At 44.5% G+C, this 19,760-nt stretch overlaps 1 protein-coding gene across 1 annotated transcript in view; it reads right to left on the bottom strand.

The window, feature by feature from the left end:
- Positions 1–389: 389 nt before the first annotated feature.
- BORCS5 (BLOC-1 related complex subunit 5) overlaps positions 390–19,760 on the bottom strand; it is a 62,659-nt gene continuing 43,288 nt past the window's right edge. The window contains exon 4 of the mRNA XM_059845807.1: positions 390–4,091. Within this exon, the coding sequence (XP_059701790.1) occupies positions 3,861–4,091 (231 nt within the window). The 3' untranslated portion in view covers positions 390–3,860. The remainder of the gene's footprint in view (positions 4,092–19,760) is intronic.

The raw sequence follows: 19,760 nt of genomic DNA, 5'->3' as shown, positions 1-19,760 counted from the left end.
GCAAAAACAAAACAGCAGCAAAATAAAAAGAAACCCTGTAAATCTGCTTCTCTATCACCTCTGCAGGTGAGAGTTCATGACCATTCTGCTTTCCCAATGCCAAGTCTCAAGCATCACTGCTCACATCTTCTACTCAAACTGGACATCAGTGCCAACCAGAACTGGGACAGCATTGGGGGAAAAACAACCAACCAGCATTTATTTTCATTCTGGGAATATGTTTCCTTCCAATCCCATGGCAGAGGCAGCCCCAGGGCAGCTGAAATCAGCCACCTCCATGTCACAGAGTGGGTGTAAAGTAAAGCTGAGCTACGCCTGCACTGCCCAGACACCACAGTGGGAAGTGGGAGTGAAGAATGAGCAATAAGGCAAGTGGAGAAACAACACACTTGGAAAAGAGCCACACCAAAAGTTTTAATGCTGGAGCTGTGGAACACGGAGCATGTAGGAAGCTGAACAGGGTAACCACCCATAAACCATGGAGTGCTCAGCCACAAGGCTGGCAATCAAAATACCCCCTGGCAACTTGGGAACAAGGAGGGATGTTACGGCAGTACCTTGGGAAACTATTGGCACACAGTCTGAGAGAGGGGCTGGCTCATGCAACCAATGGGCCTGTGAAAACATGTATTTCTACTCTGTGTAAAAGCTTGGAGGAGGGGAAAACACACTTTAAAATATTTAAGGATATTTAAATATATTTAATTTAAAATACATATATTAAAAAAAAAAAACAACAACAAAAACTCTTTTCTCTCCCCTTCAGCAGATCTTCACAGGAATTGCCCTGCAGGTAAGCTGGTACTTTAGCACCCTGTCAATGCATACAGTGACAAAAACAACAGAAAGAACAAAGCAAACCTGCTCTGCATGGGCAGCACAGTGACCAGTGTGAGACACAAGGAGCACCAGTGGCAGCACAATGAGGGAGTTGCAACAGCAGAGTCAGGGGGAAGGGCCAGAGCAGCTCAGGGCAGAGGAGAACCCCAGCTCCAGTGACTTGTCCTGCTCCCCAGCTTTTCACAAGATCAGGTATCAAGAAGCTTAGCCTGAACCCAGACCACACGCCACCAGAAAGCAAAAATGGGCAGCCGTGTCTGGTTTCAGGGGAGCACACCAGAATATTCACTGTTCATAGCACTAAATTTGTGACAGAAGTAACAGCTGGTACATTCACGAAAGACACCTGAGGCCTCCTCCAAGAGCATTTGGCTTGGAAAAGGAAATTCACACACAGAAAGGTGATTCCAGTCACATCTCCAAGCTCCTGCTAAACAGCACGGGAGGGGAGTGTCAGTCTTACCCTGAGCATCACTTGCATCTGAGCTGCAGCTGAAAGCAGCATGTGCAGCAAAGCCAACAATGAGCAGGCGAGCAACAAACGGCAGCTCAAGAAGATGTCGCAGGACACATCTCTCCCTCAGCAAGAGGGCCAAAGACTTGTAGGTCTGAAGGTAGTAACAATGTTTTAAATAAAACTGTAAACCATCGTTCAAGGGCATTTACAGGGTGCACGCTTCTTACAGTACCCATATGAGAGACTATCACCTGTGGAATGAAGGAGGTGACATGTGAGCAGTGGAAAAGGTTGGCCTTCACAGTTCAGCTCTAATTTCTTTCTAGTTCAGTTATTACGCCTTCCACAACCTGTCCTTGCTGTTCTAGAAGCTCTGTCTGTGAGACCCAGCAGCACAGCCACACGTTTAAAGATCACTGTTCCTAGGAACAAAGGTTTTCTCCCATTCTCAGCCCAGTGCCTCGGTGTTTTCTGGCAAATGATTTGGAGAAGAAACTGATTTGCAGTGCTCGCTCCTGCAGCCTTCAGCTGGCAATACTATTCCTTTGCCCTCATTAGCACTGCAGGGAGCAGTGCTTTGATCTGATACTTAATGGCCTGAGGCCAAATGTCCACAAGCCTCAGAGAAGTGTCTTATAGGAGAGAGCATCTGCCTTGACATCCAGCATCAGGATCTTCCACTGGCACAGGCTTCCAGCACACTAGGGTGTGGGACACTCGTGATCCCGTCTGGCAGACAGCTGAATGTCACACATTTTAAACATCCAGACAGCATCATCTGGACTAAGAGGACAAAAATGGCTGCAGCCACTACTTAAAGCAGCTCAATATTCTTGTGTCTGATGGTGGGAGGCAGAGACACATTCTGTAATGGACAATGAGGACCCACAAGGGCATGGCCATGGTAAGCAGCTTTTCCTGCGTTAAGTCTCATGTAAGCTTTTTACAATCCAAGTGTAAAACATGGCAGGAAGCTTGAACAAGGACGGAATTCTGATGTTTTATCCTGGGCAACACACAGCATATGCCTATGTACCTACAGCTGTGTAAAACCTCTGGGGTGGGAGCAGCAGGCAAGGAGACCTGCTGCCTTTGCTAAAAACCATCCTGCTGAGTTCCCTGCCCTCCCAGAAGCAGTCAGTCCCATTTCCTTTGGCATCATTCCAGGGGGCTTCACCTCTACAGGACTCTGTATCTAGATAGTGTTCAGCAGACCCTGGGATCCAACCACCACCGTGGTTCATATGCACATCTAACTTGGCTGCAATCTGCGTGACAAAAATTCATACTACATGACCTTCAGGAATGCAACAAGAGAACAGCCTGTTGCTTCTTGCCACCAGACAATAATTATTACAATGAAAAATCTACTGCACTCTTACTTCCAAATGCTCAGAGACAACTTTTTGCTTAATAAATGCTCTTAAGTACTAAGACGTATTGAAGCAAGTTGCCTTTGGCAAGTGACCCTACCTTGTGCTGTTCTGGAAGCTGGGTTGTCCCTGACTGTCCTCACTGCTGGAACTGCACTCCTGACACACAACAACCCTTGGGGTTCATGGGCTCTTCAGCCTTGCCTAGCCTGGCAGGAGGCAAGAACATCCCATTGCCTTTGGACCAGGTGGCTGAGAAGGGCCCCATGGCTTCAGTCATTTAGCAGCGTGCCACCACCAGCTCCCAGCACAAGGGCAGCTAAACTAACACAAAGAGCCAGAGGACTTCTTGTGTCTCTCCCCTCCACCCTCATGCACTTGAAGAAGCAGCAGCACCCCACTGGTAAAAAGACAGCACCAAGGTAACTCGAGTGTCCCAATAAAAAAAGACACCTTGTGTCCAACTTTGAGATGCAAAGTGAGCAGGTTGGTACTGGTGCCTGAGAGAGGGACACGAAATGCCACCAGCTGGGGCATGGGGACATTGCCAGGGCAAGAGGGAGAGGAACACTAAAGTTTGCTTTACATCAACAGACATACATATCTAGAACAGTTACTCCTTTACAGCCTCATAAATTAGTGAGCCCATAGAAACAGGAGCCTCAAGGACATGCCAAAACCCTGCTGTGCAAACCACGTTAATTATGATAATGGCCAGATTTTAGTAAGCCAGTTCCTGGCTCCCACACTTTCACCTATAAAACACATGTATTTCCAAAGCCAGGGGATCTTCCAGCCATCTAACTGTCTAAACCCCAATGGCAAAAACCTGTTAGAGGGTTCATCACACCCCATATCCCTTTGAATTTTTTTAGTAAAAAAATTAAATCAGAATAAAGGAAATTCCTCCTGTGTAAACCCCGACTCGTCACAGCAATGAAACAAATGTGTCTGCACAGGTGGTGGAGTGGCAGAGGAGACAGGAGGGCAAGAGGAGGGAGCTGAGAGAACGATAAATCCTCTCCTCCAGGGAGCTCCTGGATTCCTGGCTGATTCCTGACGCCGCTCTCCCTCCGCTGCCCTGGCAGAGAGTCCAGCAGCAGCGCCGCCCGCTCCCAACGCTGCCAGTGCAGCCTGCTGGAAGCGCTTCCATGGAGCCTGGAAGGTGAGGAGGGGGAGCTGCCGGAGTGCTACGACCTCAGCTCCCGGTCGGGTTTCATGGAGAAGGGCTCCAGGCGCTCCCCCTCCGGCAGGAGGCTGTTGAGCCGCTCCATCAGCGGCACCGTCTGGTCGATGCCCATCTGGATCCGCCGCAGGATGGCAGACATCTCGTTGACCTTCTGGATCTGCTCCGCGTACTTGGCGTACTTCTTCTGGCGCTCCTGCATGAGGCTGTACAGAGTTTCCACAGAGAGGTCCATCTGTGGAAAAACAAGCACAGCAAGGCTCATTAGGCCAACTGGTGCCGCAGACCTTTCAGCACACTGTCCTTCCCAAAAGCAGCCACCTTGGATGCTCCACTAACAGGAGGTAACAGAGGAGCTCCTTGGAAGGTACATAACCAGTCTGTCATGGAATGGGATGATTCATAGTTGTATACCAGGGAAGACATATGATGACCTCAGTTCTCCACCCAAATACCTAAATACCTGATCAGAAAATTCTTAATTTGCAGGACTGACCCAACAGGAGCTGCCACGGTTTTCCCAATAAACCAACAAACACATCCTCCAAGTTATCCAAACCCAAGGGGACCCATGGCCTCTGCCTACACCTGAACTACATTTTCACTGGAGATTGTTCATTTGCAAGCGTTAAGCTCTACCACAGTTGCCAGTGCTATTTTTTCTCAGTTTAGCCAGGTTACACTGCAACTAAGTCACAGCTGTTATTACCATCATCATCTGGAAAACTCTTGCCTTGAGAGAACCACAATGGGTTGCTAGTGTCCCTAATTTCCCTGAAACCCAAAAATAAAAGTGTTATAAGTGACCCCAGGAGAGACATTAAGTAAATTAGCCATGCAATTAAACACACTCAGTACCCAAACATGGCTCAAGCATGATGACAATGACAGGAACTGCAGTGCTGTTCCTGCCATTGAGTGATGAAGGCAGCTTTTATAATTCACAGCCCATTTTTCTGTTCAGCCAGACCTGCAATCTCCAGGCAGGATTCAGCCAGTAGCTGCCAGTACCTTACACACAAGCCCAGTCCGATGGTTTAAGCTGTAAACCATGCGAAGATACATATCCTTTACATATCCTAAGACATGCACCACATGTTCCAAGAGCTCGGTAACAGGGTTGTTCCAAGCCCTCAAGTGCACACTCCAGGCTCACTGCAGCTGTACTTAACAACCCCAGTGACTCCAGTGCACTGGCTCTTCCAGCTGGGATGTCTTTGTGGAAAGCAGTCCCCTGGCTTGGCACTCAGTACAAGCCCACAGAGGCAGGGAGTGAAGGGCAGGAGAGGACACACACTGAGCAGTTTTAGCCCACTGCCACCCCTTCCCACTGTTTTCCCAAACCTTTCCCATCTAATTGCCCCAGAGGAAGGAGGTCACTGCTCACGATGAAGCAGCCTCAGGGATTCAATGCTGAGAATTCCTGGTCTACCAAGAAGCACAGGTTCAAACAACATCCCTCTCCTGAAGTGTGTGACAGTCAATCCTGGTGGAGGACAGTGACCACACCTGTCATCCAGGACAGCACACATTTATCAGTGCAGTGCTAAGAAAACACAAGGTGCTGACCTGACTTACACAGCACTGAACAGGCAGGTGCAATCCTGACCCCGTGTCCAGTGCTGTGGCTCTGTAGGGGAGAACCTGCAACAAGGGAGGACTGGGTGGAAGTGGTACAATATTGGAAGGCCCCACTGGGGAGGGAGGGCAGCAGAGAGAATTCTGCCATCCTACTGGTGGCAGCCGGGTTTGACACTGGGGATAAACTGCTGTAGCTGTATGTGCTCACAAATGTCCCTTTCCAGCCCTGGGGAAGAGGTCAAGTTAAAAACAGTCGGGCAAGAAAATATTTTATTGAGAAACCTAAGTTACAAACAGCATTGAAAACAAACACTCACGTTTCTGCTGAACTGCCATGGGGATTAGGGGGCATTTTCCCCCCATCACCTCCAAAAGAGCTGCATACAGTACCAATTGACCTTTTATTTTGCCTGCACTTTCTACTGCTCTCAGGCTGAATTCTTCCTCTTTGCCTCTGAGCTTTCCTGCGAATTCCCTCCTCCATGTCTACATGCATGGGACAAAATAAAAACCAGCAGAGCAGGAAACTCCAAATAGAGTGGAAACAATTTAAGCCTACACAGGGGTTTCTATTAAAACCCCAGCTTAATAATTTAGTAGCTTGGCACTAGCTCTGTAAAGAGTAGTGTGTAAAAAGCAGACCACCACCAACCAGCAAGTTCAATCCCAGTGCCTAAAAATATCCTTCCTAATGAGAGACAGTGGCCTGGAGGGGCAGCCAGTGGGAAACCTGCCAAAAGCCAGCATGCCTCATTAAATGGACCAGCATGGGGACCCAGGCAGAAACCTCCTCTGGTTCTGAAGTTCTCCTCCACTGGCAGGTTCTCCACATGGCCTCACAGCACTGTACAAGAAGCAAAGCTGGCACCTACCAAGCTTCCAAGTAAAAAATACCCAAGGTCCCCCTTTCTCTCCATTCCAATAATTTCCATCTGCTGCCTTTTAGGCTCCTTGTGTAAGTATGAGTAACATGCACTTACTGATGGGGAACAAGGGGAGAAGCTGATACTGACCTGCAGTAGGAAGAAGAAATGCAGAATGGCCTCCAAGCACTTTGCTACCTTTGGACACATTCACAAGAGCCATAAAAAATCTGCCTCACAAGAAAGAGAAAGGGTGGAAGGGAGTGCTTCCTTACACCTACCATCCAAGTTTGCCTGCTGAGAGAGGCCACAGCAGCTGCACAGCCTGAGACACAACAGGGAGAACTGAAATGGAGCAATTGTGAGGAAAGGTCAATTTTTACTCAGTCTGAACCTGGTCTTGTTAACTATTAAAAAAAAAAAAAAGGAAACTACATGTTAATTCCTGGAGATAAATGCCAATGTTTCTTTCTCTCAGCTTTCCCTGAAGCAGGCCTAAGTACACACTTACATCCTTCCCATCTCCTCCCCCTCCAAGTGAGCTCCTCCAGTGCCAGCCCGTGTGCTTTTATCTCTCCTGGCATGCAGTCCCATTCCTCTGGCACTCAGATGGGGCTTTCAGATTCTGAGGGTCAGCCCTATTTACCCACTAGAGAGACTAACACTGGCTTAGAGGAACCCATAATGAGCAGGGAACATGTATAAGAATGCACCTCATTCCTATCCATTTCATTCCATACATCATACAGTGGCAATAAAAAGCACCTGGAAAAGGGGAGCTGAAGTAGAGTCTGGTCCCTTGCCTACAGCCAAAGCAGTCCAAGTCACCCTTGAGGGTCAGTGAGTGAAGTTGCCTTCTCTGAACAGTTCCCATCAACTCCCACATGCCTACCACAAAGCCCTGCCACATTCTCATCTGGAAAACATTAAAGTCTCAGCTTTCTTGCCCATCCCAGACTGTGAAGCTCTCCAGGAAGCCCAACAAGACACCCCAGAGCCAGCAGTTCTTCACTGTCCTAAAACCATCTGAGAGTGTTTATTTGAGCCATTGTTCCTGCTCTGGTTGCTCCAAGCTTCCTACGATGCCAGGCCACCAGAGCTGCAGACAACTCTGAATCCTATTGCCCTGAACCCATCAGATGTGACAGATGTGAAGCAGCAGCATTGTCACCAGCCCCTGACAACCAAACTGTCCTTCAAACATCACCAGTCACAGTAAGCTACAAACATCCCCAGCTTAGTGGTGTACAAAAGTTTCTGGAGAGTAAAAAGACTGGGCTTGAAACCTGTTAAGAAGCAACAGAAGAAAGCAGAGGCCAGAGCCCAGCATGTGATGTCAGAGTCCTAATTTTCATCAAAGCAAGAGGTTCTGCCCCATCTGGAGTTGAGAAAAAAAGATGTGTTCTCAATGAAGGGGTGAGAGCTCCTAATGCAAATGTTATTTCTTTCCAAAAATCGTTCCTCCTGTCAAAGCAGTAAACCTGAGGCTGGACATGCCCAGAGCAGAAGACAGGATCTTTCTCCCCTTCCTACATCAAAAAGGATGGAGGTGTTTCTTCAGTTTTTCTTTCAGAAGCATAGGTCCATAAAAATGGACAAGCCTAAAACTCACTCTTCAGCATGACACCCTTTTTTTGTACAGCCAGTTACATTCAGAATTTGTGTCTGTTTCTGTTTCAAAGCTCATGCCTCCTCTGTGGATTATCATCAGCAGGACACTAATTTACGCCTCAGCTTCACATTTAAACATGAAATGACATCTACTGGGCTTTTCTTTCATCAAATGAAAACAGATTAATAATTACTTCCAACAACACTGCAAGATGGATATTTCCTCACTTAAAAGGGCCCCAGCACAGCCCCTCCTACTACACCATTCACATTGTCAGCCCTGAGTCTCCTCTGCATTACACAGGCCCATTTGTAACACCACACTGATGAAACACAAAAACAACTGAGGATACTGTCAGACATCTTGCACACCATAAATTCTTGCATTCATTTAAAAATTCTTCTTGGCCCACACTGCCAAGCAGAATAAAGACATTAATTTAGCCCACAAAAAGACTGAGGTCAGCACTGGCCAATGCCCAATTCTTTTCAAGAGACCACACTGAAAACAAACCAGTGCCCATATATATATATATAATACACACACACACACACACACATATATATATATATACATACACACTTCTTACCTGGCATGGTTTTTCTTACCCCTGTCATGGGCACGTGAGTGTCCTAAGCTCTCAGAAACAGAGGTCATATCTTGTTAGTTCAATGACTGAGAGACTGAAAACTGCAGCTAGACACATTTTCCCCGGTTGCAGAACATGCAAATGCAATCAGAAGTTCATTAAACTTGGAATCAAATTTCTAGAGAGGCACTGCTGACATTCATAACAAAACAAATACATCTCATAAGAGGATGTTCGGACATTCCCAGCTTCTCCAGTCCCTCTTAAAATGCCATAAAGGCAAGAAGATGTTTTTGTTTTCCCCCACATTTAGTAACAGCCTTCAAGAGCTCATCCAGACATGCATGTGTCCTTCTGTCCCAACAATTTCCTCTCAGCTGGAAATCCATCCTCTGGATTTCCCCTATGGATGCCCCTCCAAAACACACAGCTCTTAGGGTGCAATCCTTATTCCAGAAAGTTCTTTTTCTAGAACAGCACTCTGAGCACAAGCAGCCTTTCCCTCACATTGCCAGGTGCTTGACTGGGGTTAAAGGAACATCTTCCTGCAGCTGCACACAAACCACATCAGAAGGCGGCAGGCAGGAACACGACTGCATGGAATATTAGTCACCCTGTGCTGGTGTGAAAATACTTTTCAATCAACACACTTCAGACTGAAGACAGCTCCTCTTTCTCTGCTGCCTGAAAACAAATGTGCTCAATGAATGGATTTTTTTTTCTCTTCCCCTTTCTCTGATAATGTCACGCAAAGTCAGCACAATAGATCACAATGACTTCCTGATGCTGGGACCATCCCCTGTTTCTCCCACCCAGCACACACTGGGAAGTGATAATCTGACTGGGCAGCTTCTGTGCCAGGGTGCAGGACAGAGATGCCCAGCCACAGACCCCATCCTCTTCTCTTCAGCTTCAGCTCTCATGGAGCTGTACCTTTCCTCTGCCCCACTGCCAGATAAACAATGGCACTTTGTGTTTAGGATTTCCTTATCTCATCTAAGATCGAATCCACTGCCAAAATATTCCTTTTGCTCCCTCTGTGATCTGTCGTTTCTGTAAACAGTTGCCAAGGGTTATTCTGTCTAAGCAGTGCACAGATCACAGTCAAGCTACAGAACGAAGAGGAACCATTTTAACTGGCTCTGGAACTGAATTATAGCAATATTAATAGGTACATCAAGGCCCTTACTCCTAAAGATCCAAATTAAATCCATGTTTAGTCCCTTAGTTCTGTAAGTCCCTTAATTCTACAATAGATACATGAAAACATGTATCAACATAAGCTGCTGCACCTGCAGATTTCATTATTCTGGGAGGCCTTGGGACACACAAAAGCATTCAGAATTCCAAAGAATAAGAAGGTTTGCTCTTAAAATAAGCTTTTCCACCTTTATGTCAGTCTTCCCCTGCCTCTTGTGTTATCAAACAGGAGGTGTTTGTCACTCCCACACAGCGTGGCCTCCTCAGCCCACACCTCCCTCCCAGCCCCAGCTGGAGCCCTCCTTGCCTGAGAGCCATGAGCATCCCCCTGCCAACTGGCAGGCCCCCAAGATTAAGTTATGGTTGCTGTCACTGACTGGTGCTAAAAAAAGAGTACCAAAGCTATGACTGAAACAATACCTTCCTCTTGCTTAGACCTAATGCACCCACAGCCTTCCAAGTGTTTAAAAAAGGCAGGGCCCCACTTCACAGAGATAAGAGAAGATGGGGAGCAAAACCTGACAGCCAGCTCTCCAGTTTAGACACATCGCCTATCACAGTCCCATTCTGCTGGTCTGTCTTTACTTCTATTTCCCACAACCCACATCTTTGTCTTTCAAAACAGCTAAACTACTTTCACAACAAGTGAAACTCGGGGCACTGCAAAGCAGCAGTCACACCATCCTCCTTCAAAGGAGCTGAATAAGCACAAGCTTCGTTCTGCACCCAAGTCCTCCAAACAAATGAAGTCTTCCCAGCCTCTCCCTTCAGTGGTTTGGTGCTCTGGCCCGTGACCTGGCCTGACTACCAGCCTGACAGTCACAGACCAGCAGGGTCACAGGGCTAAAAGCACCATCTCTCCTCCTGCATGTGATCCTGGGATCAAACTCAGTGTTTGCTGTGGCTGTATCAGACTTAAATGCACAAGATTCCTGTAAAAGCAGAAAGGAAAAAACGCAAAAAGACCCAATTTTATTAGTAAGCTTTCTAAACTGTCACCAAGAAAAGGTCATAGTAATTTCTAGCTCATTGTCTTTGATTAATAAGAACACCTTTTTAGAGCTGTCATTTGCTGCTTTTGTAGAACAATCCACATCCATCTAAGAACTCACCTCTAAAATTTATCATGGCTAAAAATGCTAAGTTACATCCTGAGCATTAGAAATGCTTCCATACCTATTCTAAACAACCAAGTTTAAGAAAAATAAATACAAATACCCCACCCAAACAAGATTATTGCACCTGTGTGCACAATATTCTCACAAAACCTTTCTTTTGTGGAATACAATTCCACAGTAATTAATAACACATTCCTGATCTGTCTTCAATCAGCTGTTCCTGGAAGAGAAAAAATATGTATCTGTTACAAATCTATTGCCTAAAGGACAACTTGCACAACTCTTATTTCAGGCTACCTAATAATTCTGCTAGAAAACACAACCTTCAATCTCCTTATTTCCTGATTTAATGCTGCTGACACATTACTTGAATATTACAGGACAACAGCAATTACAAATTTTATTTACATTTATTTATTATAAATGTTCTTTAGGAGGTTATTTTATAATAAATTTCACTTTTGTACTTTCAACATGTCACAATGACTAGCTTTAAGCAATTTGGTTTTCCCATCACAAGTAAGCTTTGATTTGAAATGAGATGACCATTATCATTAATGAGATGTTTCTTAGAAAACACCACCATTCTCATTTCAGAGTGAAAATAGTCAGCATCATTACACTTGCAAGCCATCTGCTATATATTCTCAGCTTCACAGATGGGACCTGATAGCTGTAGGTCTTCTTTTCCACATGTCCTACAGAAGTCTTTCAGAAGGGAATGATACTGCTGTGTTTAGTCAGGGTTAGACACACTAAAAGAAAATTAAAGTAGAAAGTGCTCTTAAATCTGTTCTCACAGAATGCAAAGGAGCTGAGTTTTAACTATTTCCTACTGTGTGTGAAGTGCTGAAAGGATTATCTAAGACTCCCTCTTTTTCTCTGGGGAGCTGCAGACAAAGCTGGGTTCACACACCCTGACACACTCACACTGCCAGTCCAGCACATCTGGGTGCATCAGACCAGATGCTCTGCATGCCTTGGAGACATGCAAGAAGGCTGCAGTGTTAGGTGGGCATGGACATGAGCCCAGCAGTCAGGATTGGGGGATTTCTGGACACCTGAGAGCCCTGATGAAGATTTTGCTCTTTTCCTGCCAGCTTCATTTCTCATATGAAACCCAAATCAACTTCCCTTCACCAGGGAAACTCAAAGGCATGTCAATTCAAACAAAGTCAGTCACCTGAGAAACTCCTGAAAGATTTATTTGTAGCTCCTCCTTCCACGTTTGAAAAGCACAGGAAATGAGCCAAGTACACCCCATTGGTGTTAAGGGGAGGATCTACTCCTTCATTCCCAGAAGAGAGATTTTCAAGGCTGACTCCACCTTACTTCCACAGTGCTGAAGCTCAGACATCCCAGCAATTGTCTGGAGGTCCCAACATCTGGACAGTAAATCTTTGGCTTCAGGAAAGCCTCAAGGACATCCTGAGCACTGTATATCACTCACAGACCAAGCTCTTCTGGGCTACAGACTGTTGTTCAAAATGCAGTAACAAGAGTACAAACCATCAGAGATCAGTGATTCACCCAAAAGTTCAGTATGACAGTAGTGCCAGCTCTGAATCCACTCTGAGCATTCATTTTTATTGTATTCAGCTGCAGTGGCCTCAAGATTCACAGAAAGCTGAGTATTTCTTTCCTCTTTTTTATGTCTACTAATGAATCTCTAGAATAAATTGATCAAATGCAAGAAGGCATTTGAAAACTTGTACTACAGTCTGGTAGAAGAACTTGTAATGGAAAAGTAAGTAGTTCAGTTTCTGTGTAGTCTTATGTCAGGCATAAGGAAGAATTAAATTCTCTAGACTGGATAAAGCAAAAGAAAAAACTATGACCCAAGATTCCTTTCTGATGTTTAAAACTCCTATAAATTCTTTATCATATACTGCTGTTATGTTGATTTCTTTTACAACTGCTACCTGAGCCTCTTTTTCAGCTGGAACTCATCTGATTGGGGATTTTATCTTTCAGACAATTTGCAGCAAGTCCAGCAGTCTCTCTTCAAATGCATCATTTGCTGTTCCAGTTTAAAAAAAAAAACAAACAGGGAATTCTACTACACTATAGTTCAGCATTTTATCCAGCCTTCTAGAGGGAGATGACACATCCAGTCAGGAGCAATGCCCACAGGAATTAATTAATAGTAAATCATATGTTTCGTACCTCAGAGCAGTGTTGCAATAATGGCTAATAAATGATCTCATGTAGAGGCATTCATGCCCCAGTGGCACAGAAACATTTAGGAAACTCTACCCTTCATAAAAAGCAGATTACTTGCACTAAGGTTTTGTAATGCTTTCAACATGAAGTCATCCCTGCAGATCACATCTGATTATTGCCACAATGCTCATTATGGGATTGCCAACACAAGGTCCACCCTGCTCCCTCAAGTACCAGCTACCATCTTAAAGTCATCAGTACAACTCCAAATATTTGCAAAGTAAGGTTGGCTAACCTGTCTAAATGAAGATTAAACTGCTAAAAAGCTTCTAGCCAATATTCCTGGCACCTCCACACCCCAGCCCAATTCTCACTTTAGGGCAGAGTTAACACCTTGAAAATTTCAATTCAACACTGCAACAGGAGGTAACAGCTAAGAATGAAACTTGTGAATTGACTTTTCCTGTATCAACACAATCCTTCATGGAGGGAAAAGGCCATTTTTAGTCTACATTAATGCCAAACTGATTTAGAAATATAAATCATATCATTTTCTGTTGTCATTTGACCAAGCCAAACAAGCAAAGCTTTTCCAGTTTCCTCCCCGAGGCTCTCCACTCCCCACACATCCTTCCAGCCCTTTTCTTGTGTTTGAGCATTATGAGAATTGCACACAATGTGTCAGATGAGATCCCTCACCTTTGTGCAAGACAATCAGCATCCTCTCCTTTCTCCTGCAAGTACAAGCTGTCATGCACCCCAGGTTGATACTTGCTTTCTTGCTATCCCAGATGCCTTTCATGCCCAAGTCCTCCATCAAGGCTGCTAGCTCTGTAATGAAATCTAGCACTTTGTATTCCTGTTTGAAGTTCTACAAACTTGGGGCACAGGGTTGTTGGAGGGTTTTTCCACCTGGGAAAACAAGGCTAGAATAAGAAATCCAGTTTCCTAGTTTAAGCAAGCTGTCAGAAGGAACTGAATTATGTTCTTTCTGGTACCTGATGAACATAAGCTCCATCCCAATGAACATAAGCACTAATCCCAATGAAAAAGTGTTCCTAAAAGGCTTTGCATGCTAGACTTGGGATACTCAGTGACAGTTTCTTAAGCACCTAAGCTCTAAAATAATACAAACCTTTCTGGCTGCTAGATGCTTGTTCAAGCTAAATTTTCTTCCTTCCAGTTGTGGAAAGGATTCCAGTTTAGATCTTTTCCCAAAAGGCCATAAAGCACAAGACAAGGGAATATGCTGGAACTGATTACACACATATATTCTAGGAGCAAGGCACTGGTCTTTTTAATGAAACCAGACAAAGCAGTGCATGTCAGCAAAACAGATTTCAGACTGCCACCAGTGCAAACAATCTTTCCTCTTTCTTTATAAGTGCTAAGTTCAGGTACAACAGAGCACTGGCCATCTGCCTCAGGCATACACTGCTAGACATTAATTCTCTATATTAAAGCAACAATTGTGAAGCCTTTTCAAGAGCATTTTCACATTGTGGTGCTGGCTGGTTAAGACACCACACCACCACTTAGGTATTCAAGCTACTTGCACAGCAGACTAGAGAAAAATGAGCAAGATCAACTAAAGGACATGAAGATTAACATGTTTCCAGCTTAATAATCCTGTGCATTTATTTCTGCATGATGGTGCCTGTTGAGATTCCAGTCTTTATAAACAACACTTCATTGCTGATGAGAGGAGACATAAAGAGCTGGATAGATTGCCACAGTCCTCATCCATCAACTTCCAAGATGCCAAAGACTAAATTTAAGGTATTTATTTCTTACAGAACACAATGTTCCCTAGTTTTTTTCTGAAGGGCAGTGTGGCATTAAATCCCTTGAAAATACAAGTGGCATTTTAACTGAGGTTCTTCCCCTTTTCAGAAATATTACAGCACAAGGGATTTCAGACCCCTTTCCCTGGATTTGGGGCATTGGTAATATAAGTCTGCAAACCAAAGGCTCAGTTTTGCTTGCAAGTTAACACAGCCTCATCTAGAACATCTTTATATGTTGTGTCAAAATTAAATACATCTCAATTTTCACTTTGGCCAGGCTTCTTTTAACAGGCTTAGTTCTGATTCCCTGAGCCCTCTCCTTTAATGAGCTGAAAGGCAGCTTCATGGGCTGGTCCACATGGGCCTTAAAGCAAAGGCCTGAAGCTGAAGATGCATTTTGGACTTAGTAAGGCCATTCATCTTTTCCTGGCCTAATTCAGTTTAGTCAGAAGTTCTCAGGGCATGTCTGCTGAAAACAGATTTCACAAACAGTCTTGGAAACTCAGGTCTGAAACCACCTACAGGGAAACCATAGCTAAGAGGAAATGGCAATAAACACCTCACTCAGATGAGCCCTGAAACCAAACCAACCAAAGACCAGGCAAAAAACACCTCCCTGAAACTTGCTCTTCATTTGAGACTATTCCCTGAATGGGACACTGCTCAGCTGTGACTGGAGCATGGGATGAATCCCAGGCACTTCTGATTTTTCTGCCCATGGAGGGATGGAGTTAGGAGAAGTGCCTGTGGTGTCTCACACAGTAGAAGCTCTGTGTGCTTACAGCAGATATGCACCTTGAGTCTCACTGCAGCTGTGGCTGACACAGTCCCCAGCCAGGCAATGTCCTGCTGAAGTTTCTAGTCCAGATCTCCTTCATTCCTGGTGGTGGAACAGCTTCCTGCACTTAGGATAGCTATTCCCTTTACCACCACCTAAGGGGACCTTGCCCTTCCATTTCCAGCAGGGAACATCAGACTGCTACATGCTGTCCCTACCACAGCCAGCCCTCCCACAGAAGAATTTATAGGTATGGAACAAGCCATACACTGCAATTTGCTGCATGGCAAACCAATTCCTGATATTAATGCCTGCCTGGACAAGATTCATTTAACTATCACAAATATAAAAGTAATATTTATTATATTTAAAAATGTGGGGGGTTTCCCCCAACTCCCACCCATAGATGCGTGCCAGCTTAGACTCAGACATTTGAAATTTCACTCTGTATTGTAAAAACTGCTCTGTTTTCAAAATTATTGGCAGTCTGGGATTCCTGTGGCAATAATAAAAGCTACAAATAACACTGCATTAACATTTGCTTTCAAGGCAAAGCATCAGAGCCCTCCCAGTAACCCATTTCCAAACACATCTTAAGAGTATGTAGGAACTACATTTGCCTTTAAGGGAACATCAAATACTTCAAAAGCACAACCCCACTGACAATGCTGGAAGTCTAGGAAGAAATGCTGAAGATCTTTTCACTCAAAGCTTCTTTGAAAGGAGCTTAGAGGGCTTTCAGTTTCCTCTCTGCTTTCATAGAAAGAAGACAGGCCTCAATTTTCACATGTGACAAGTAATTTTTGTAAGTTTACCTTCAGATATTTTGTAAGATGTGATTTTTGAGAAGCTTGGTACATTGTGCACACAATAATCCTTTTTAAATGCACTGAAACCAGACAATTTTGAAGGCACACAAAATCATGGGCCCTTCCTGAAAATTTAGCTCTGTTCCCCAGCTTTTACCTATTCTACTTGTTTCCCATTCCCTGGTATTCACCATGCCCCATTACAAGACTCTTGAAATGTCTCCTTGGCATCCAAAACAGATATCCTCCACTGGTAAGGACTCAATGTAAAGTAGTCTTCTCCCCACTTATTTGCTGCTTTCCCCCATTCAAACCTTTAGAGGTGGTCAGCATTTGCCTTCAGACTAATCTTGTCACAAACCTTGTTTTGCAGATCACAGAACTGGAGCAGACACTCCTGGTGAAGAGAGCGTGTGTGGCTCTATCAAACCCACAGCAGCTGGAGTTCCTCAAAACTTCCAATGAGTTACAGTGCAAAATCTATAATATTTTCCCTAAAAAGATCCAAGCACACCCTCATTATTTTTTCTTGACAGTGGAGACAAAACCTCTTGTCATAAGTAAATCACTCCCTCCCAAAACCAAAACTCATTCTGGTATCAACAACTGCTGGTATGAAAAAAGGCACCTGAGTCAATCACCTTCCATCATGTCTTCAATTCTTTCCCCTTCAAGGAATCTCTTGGATAAATGTATTTCTGCTCAAGAGAGAACAGTCACAGCCACCTGGAAGCTGCACAGGGTTCTACATTTAGGAGCAGATATGGATCCAGCCAATACTGCAAAGAAATTCTGGCTACACTGGGAAATGGGATGGAGAGCACAGCTAGACTGCATTGCTCCCTGAAGGCAGGAAGGCACAGATGGGTCTGCTCAGACCTGCAGTCACTACTGTCATGCAAGTAGGGTTTTTTCTTTAGCTCATTCTCTTTCCTATTCAGAACCCTTGTAATTCAGACTGTGTGCTGATTTGCAAACCACCACAGTTAATTCTGAGTTATTGAGGGCCAATTAATTTACAGCAGTACTTCTGAGTTTTGACAGAATCCAGGAAACTTCCTTCCTGGTGACACAGACAATGAACAAAAGATATTTGCTCTTGGACATTTTGTCAAGGAAAGACTAAAAAAATCCTGGCTGCAGGCAGTATGAGTGTAGCATATTATACAGCAGGACTTTTAGTACTGTTAGAGTCTGAGAAGTGAACATACCTCAGACAAAAGGTAGGAAATCAGTGTCTGAAGCTGGCCAACATTTTGTAGAAAGTTAAAAACATCAGTCACTTGACAAAGCTATTATCAGAAGAAAATCACTTCAGAATTTACAAGGTTAAAGAAAGGGAAAGGGAAATACTGGCTACCAAAATGAGGATAAAGGAATTTACTGTCCCAGCTTGTGCACACGTTCTGCTTCTCACAATACACTTGATTTTCTCTTTCATTTTTACACTTCAGTAGAGGTGAAAGTTTTGTGTACATGGCAAAACGAAATCATTGCTGATAAATGGGTGAAGCCAAAGGCAAATCCTTTTGTCTGCACTTGTAAGGAGAGACATCCCCTGCTCTGGTTCAGCTGCACCCTGGGTTGTCAACAACTGTCAGCAGTGGTTCAATTTAGTGCGTCAAGGAGAGCCCAAACAATTTGGAAAGAATGATTTAAGCCAAGTGGGTCCCACCCAGATCCTCCAGAACATACATGCAGAACAGCCAAAGCAAGAAAAATATTTAAAAATTATTCGGAAAATGAACAGTAGAAACCCACCAGATCTGGCAGAGGGACTGAAAGCATCTGAAGTTGCTTAGAAGTTGTGACCAAAAAAAAAAACCAAAACCAAACCACAGCTGATTTGTCAGTTCTCTTATAGAATTCCCCATTTCTCCATCACTTTGTCAGAGGAGGCTGTTATAAAGAAGCTAGTGAGAATATCAGTATCATAATTAATTTATTTTAGATGAAAGATAATCACAAGCCTTATGAACCAGAAGAAAACCAGCGTAGCTAATTTGAAAGGGACTCTGCCACTTGCCCTACAGAAGGCAAACCCAGTTAATGAATATTGCTCTGGTGGTGTCTACCATGACTTTAAATCATGTCACTATTCCCTCTCACAATTTAACAGCCAAAAGAATTACAATCTGCTTGGGTTAATGCAGTACACTGTCATTAGGCTGGCAATTAAATCCCATTTCTGAGATTGTGTGATCTGAGTCACCAACATCTGCAAATATCTTTACATCTTGTGTAATAGCTGGCTTCAGATCTTGATAAAACAAAGTAAAAAGGTCTTTTTAATGCTTCTCACATTATTTTGGACTTAAAACTTCATGATGACAGCAGCTTCTCAAAACAGCACATGAATCAAATTTATTACCCACTTTGTCATGTGGGATTTTCTTAACTCTAAGCCAACAAAGCAACAACAAATCAAGGTCAGTGTTTATACTTGGTGAATAAAAATTAACCACATGCTCAAAAACATTTTTTTTTGACACTGAAAAGGTATTTGGTCTTGGTAAAGGACTTTTGAGATATGCAGAATTCACCAGCTCTTCTACACATCTGGGAGTATCTGAGAAAACACCTCAAGCAACATTTCCCTGTCATGCCAGACTCTTGATTTTGAAAAAAATAAAATCTGACAGCCATTCTACTGCTTCCAACATCAGTAGTCACACATGAGAAAGACAATCTCATTGCAGGATGCTCATCCCAGGAATTAATTCAATCCCAAACAGTATAATTCAATATTTAAACAGATCAGTGTTCCAAATGATGGTTTAGTGGTAACAGCAGCAGCACAGGAGACCTTTTTGCCATAGAGGTCAGAAATGAGACAACATGTTATGGGCTTTGGGAACACATCTAGCTCTACAAATCCACTGAAGTACTACCCTCTCCAGCCATAGAAGGTGTTCAGATAATTGCTTCCTTCCTTAAATTAGAGCCTAACCACGGAGCACAATAAAATGCATGCTGTACAGACCTAAATAAGGAACGCTACCTTAAAACCTTCACTAATCTTTTACTTCTTGGAGAGCTGCTTGCAGCACTTGCCATTCCAGAGGAGCAGCTGCTGTTCACAGCCAGGTCTCCTGGGGCACAGCCAGCACACAGCCAGCCTGGCAGGAGCCACAGTGCCAGCCCAGGCAGCAGGCTTGCAGGGCACAGCCACAGGGCTGCCCTGGTGTGCCCACAGTGTCAGCCCGGGCACTGAGCTCACAGGGCTGCCCTGGTGTGCCTGCAGTGCCAGCCCGGGCACTGAGCTCACAGGGCTGCCCTGGTGTGCCCACAGTGTCAGCCCGGGCACTGAGCTCACAGGGCTGCCCTGGTGTGCCTGCAGTGCCAGCCCGGGCACTGAGCTCACAGGGCTGCCCTGGTGTGCCCACAGTGCCAGCCTGGGCACT

The sequence above is a fragment of the Haemorhous mexicanus genome, chromosome 5, assembly GCF_027477595.1.
Source record: "Haemorhous mexicanus isolate bHaeMex1 chromosome 5, bHaeMex1.pri, whole genome shotgun sequence".
In the NCBI taxonomy this organism is placed as follows: domain Eukaryota; kingdom Metazoa; phylum Chordata; class Aves; order Passeriformes; family Fringillidae; genus Haemorhous; species Haemorhous mexicanus.
Note: the sequence above shows the minus strand (reverse complement) of the source record. Positions and strands in the feature narration are given on the sequence as shown.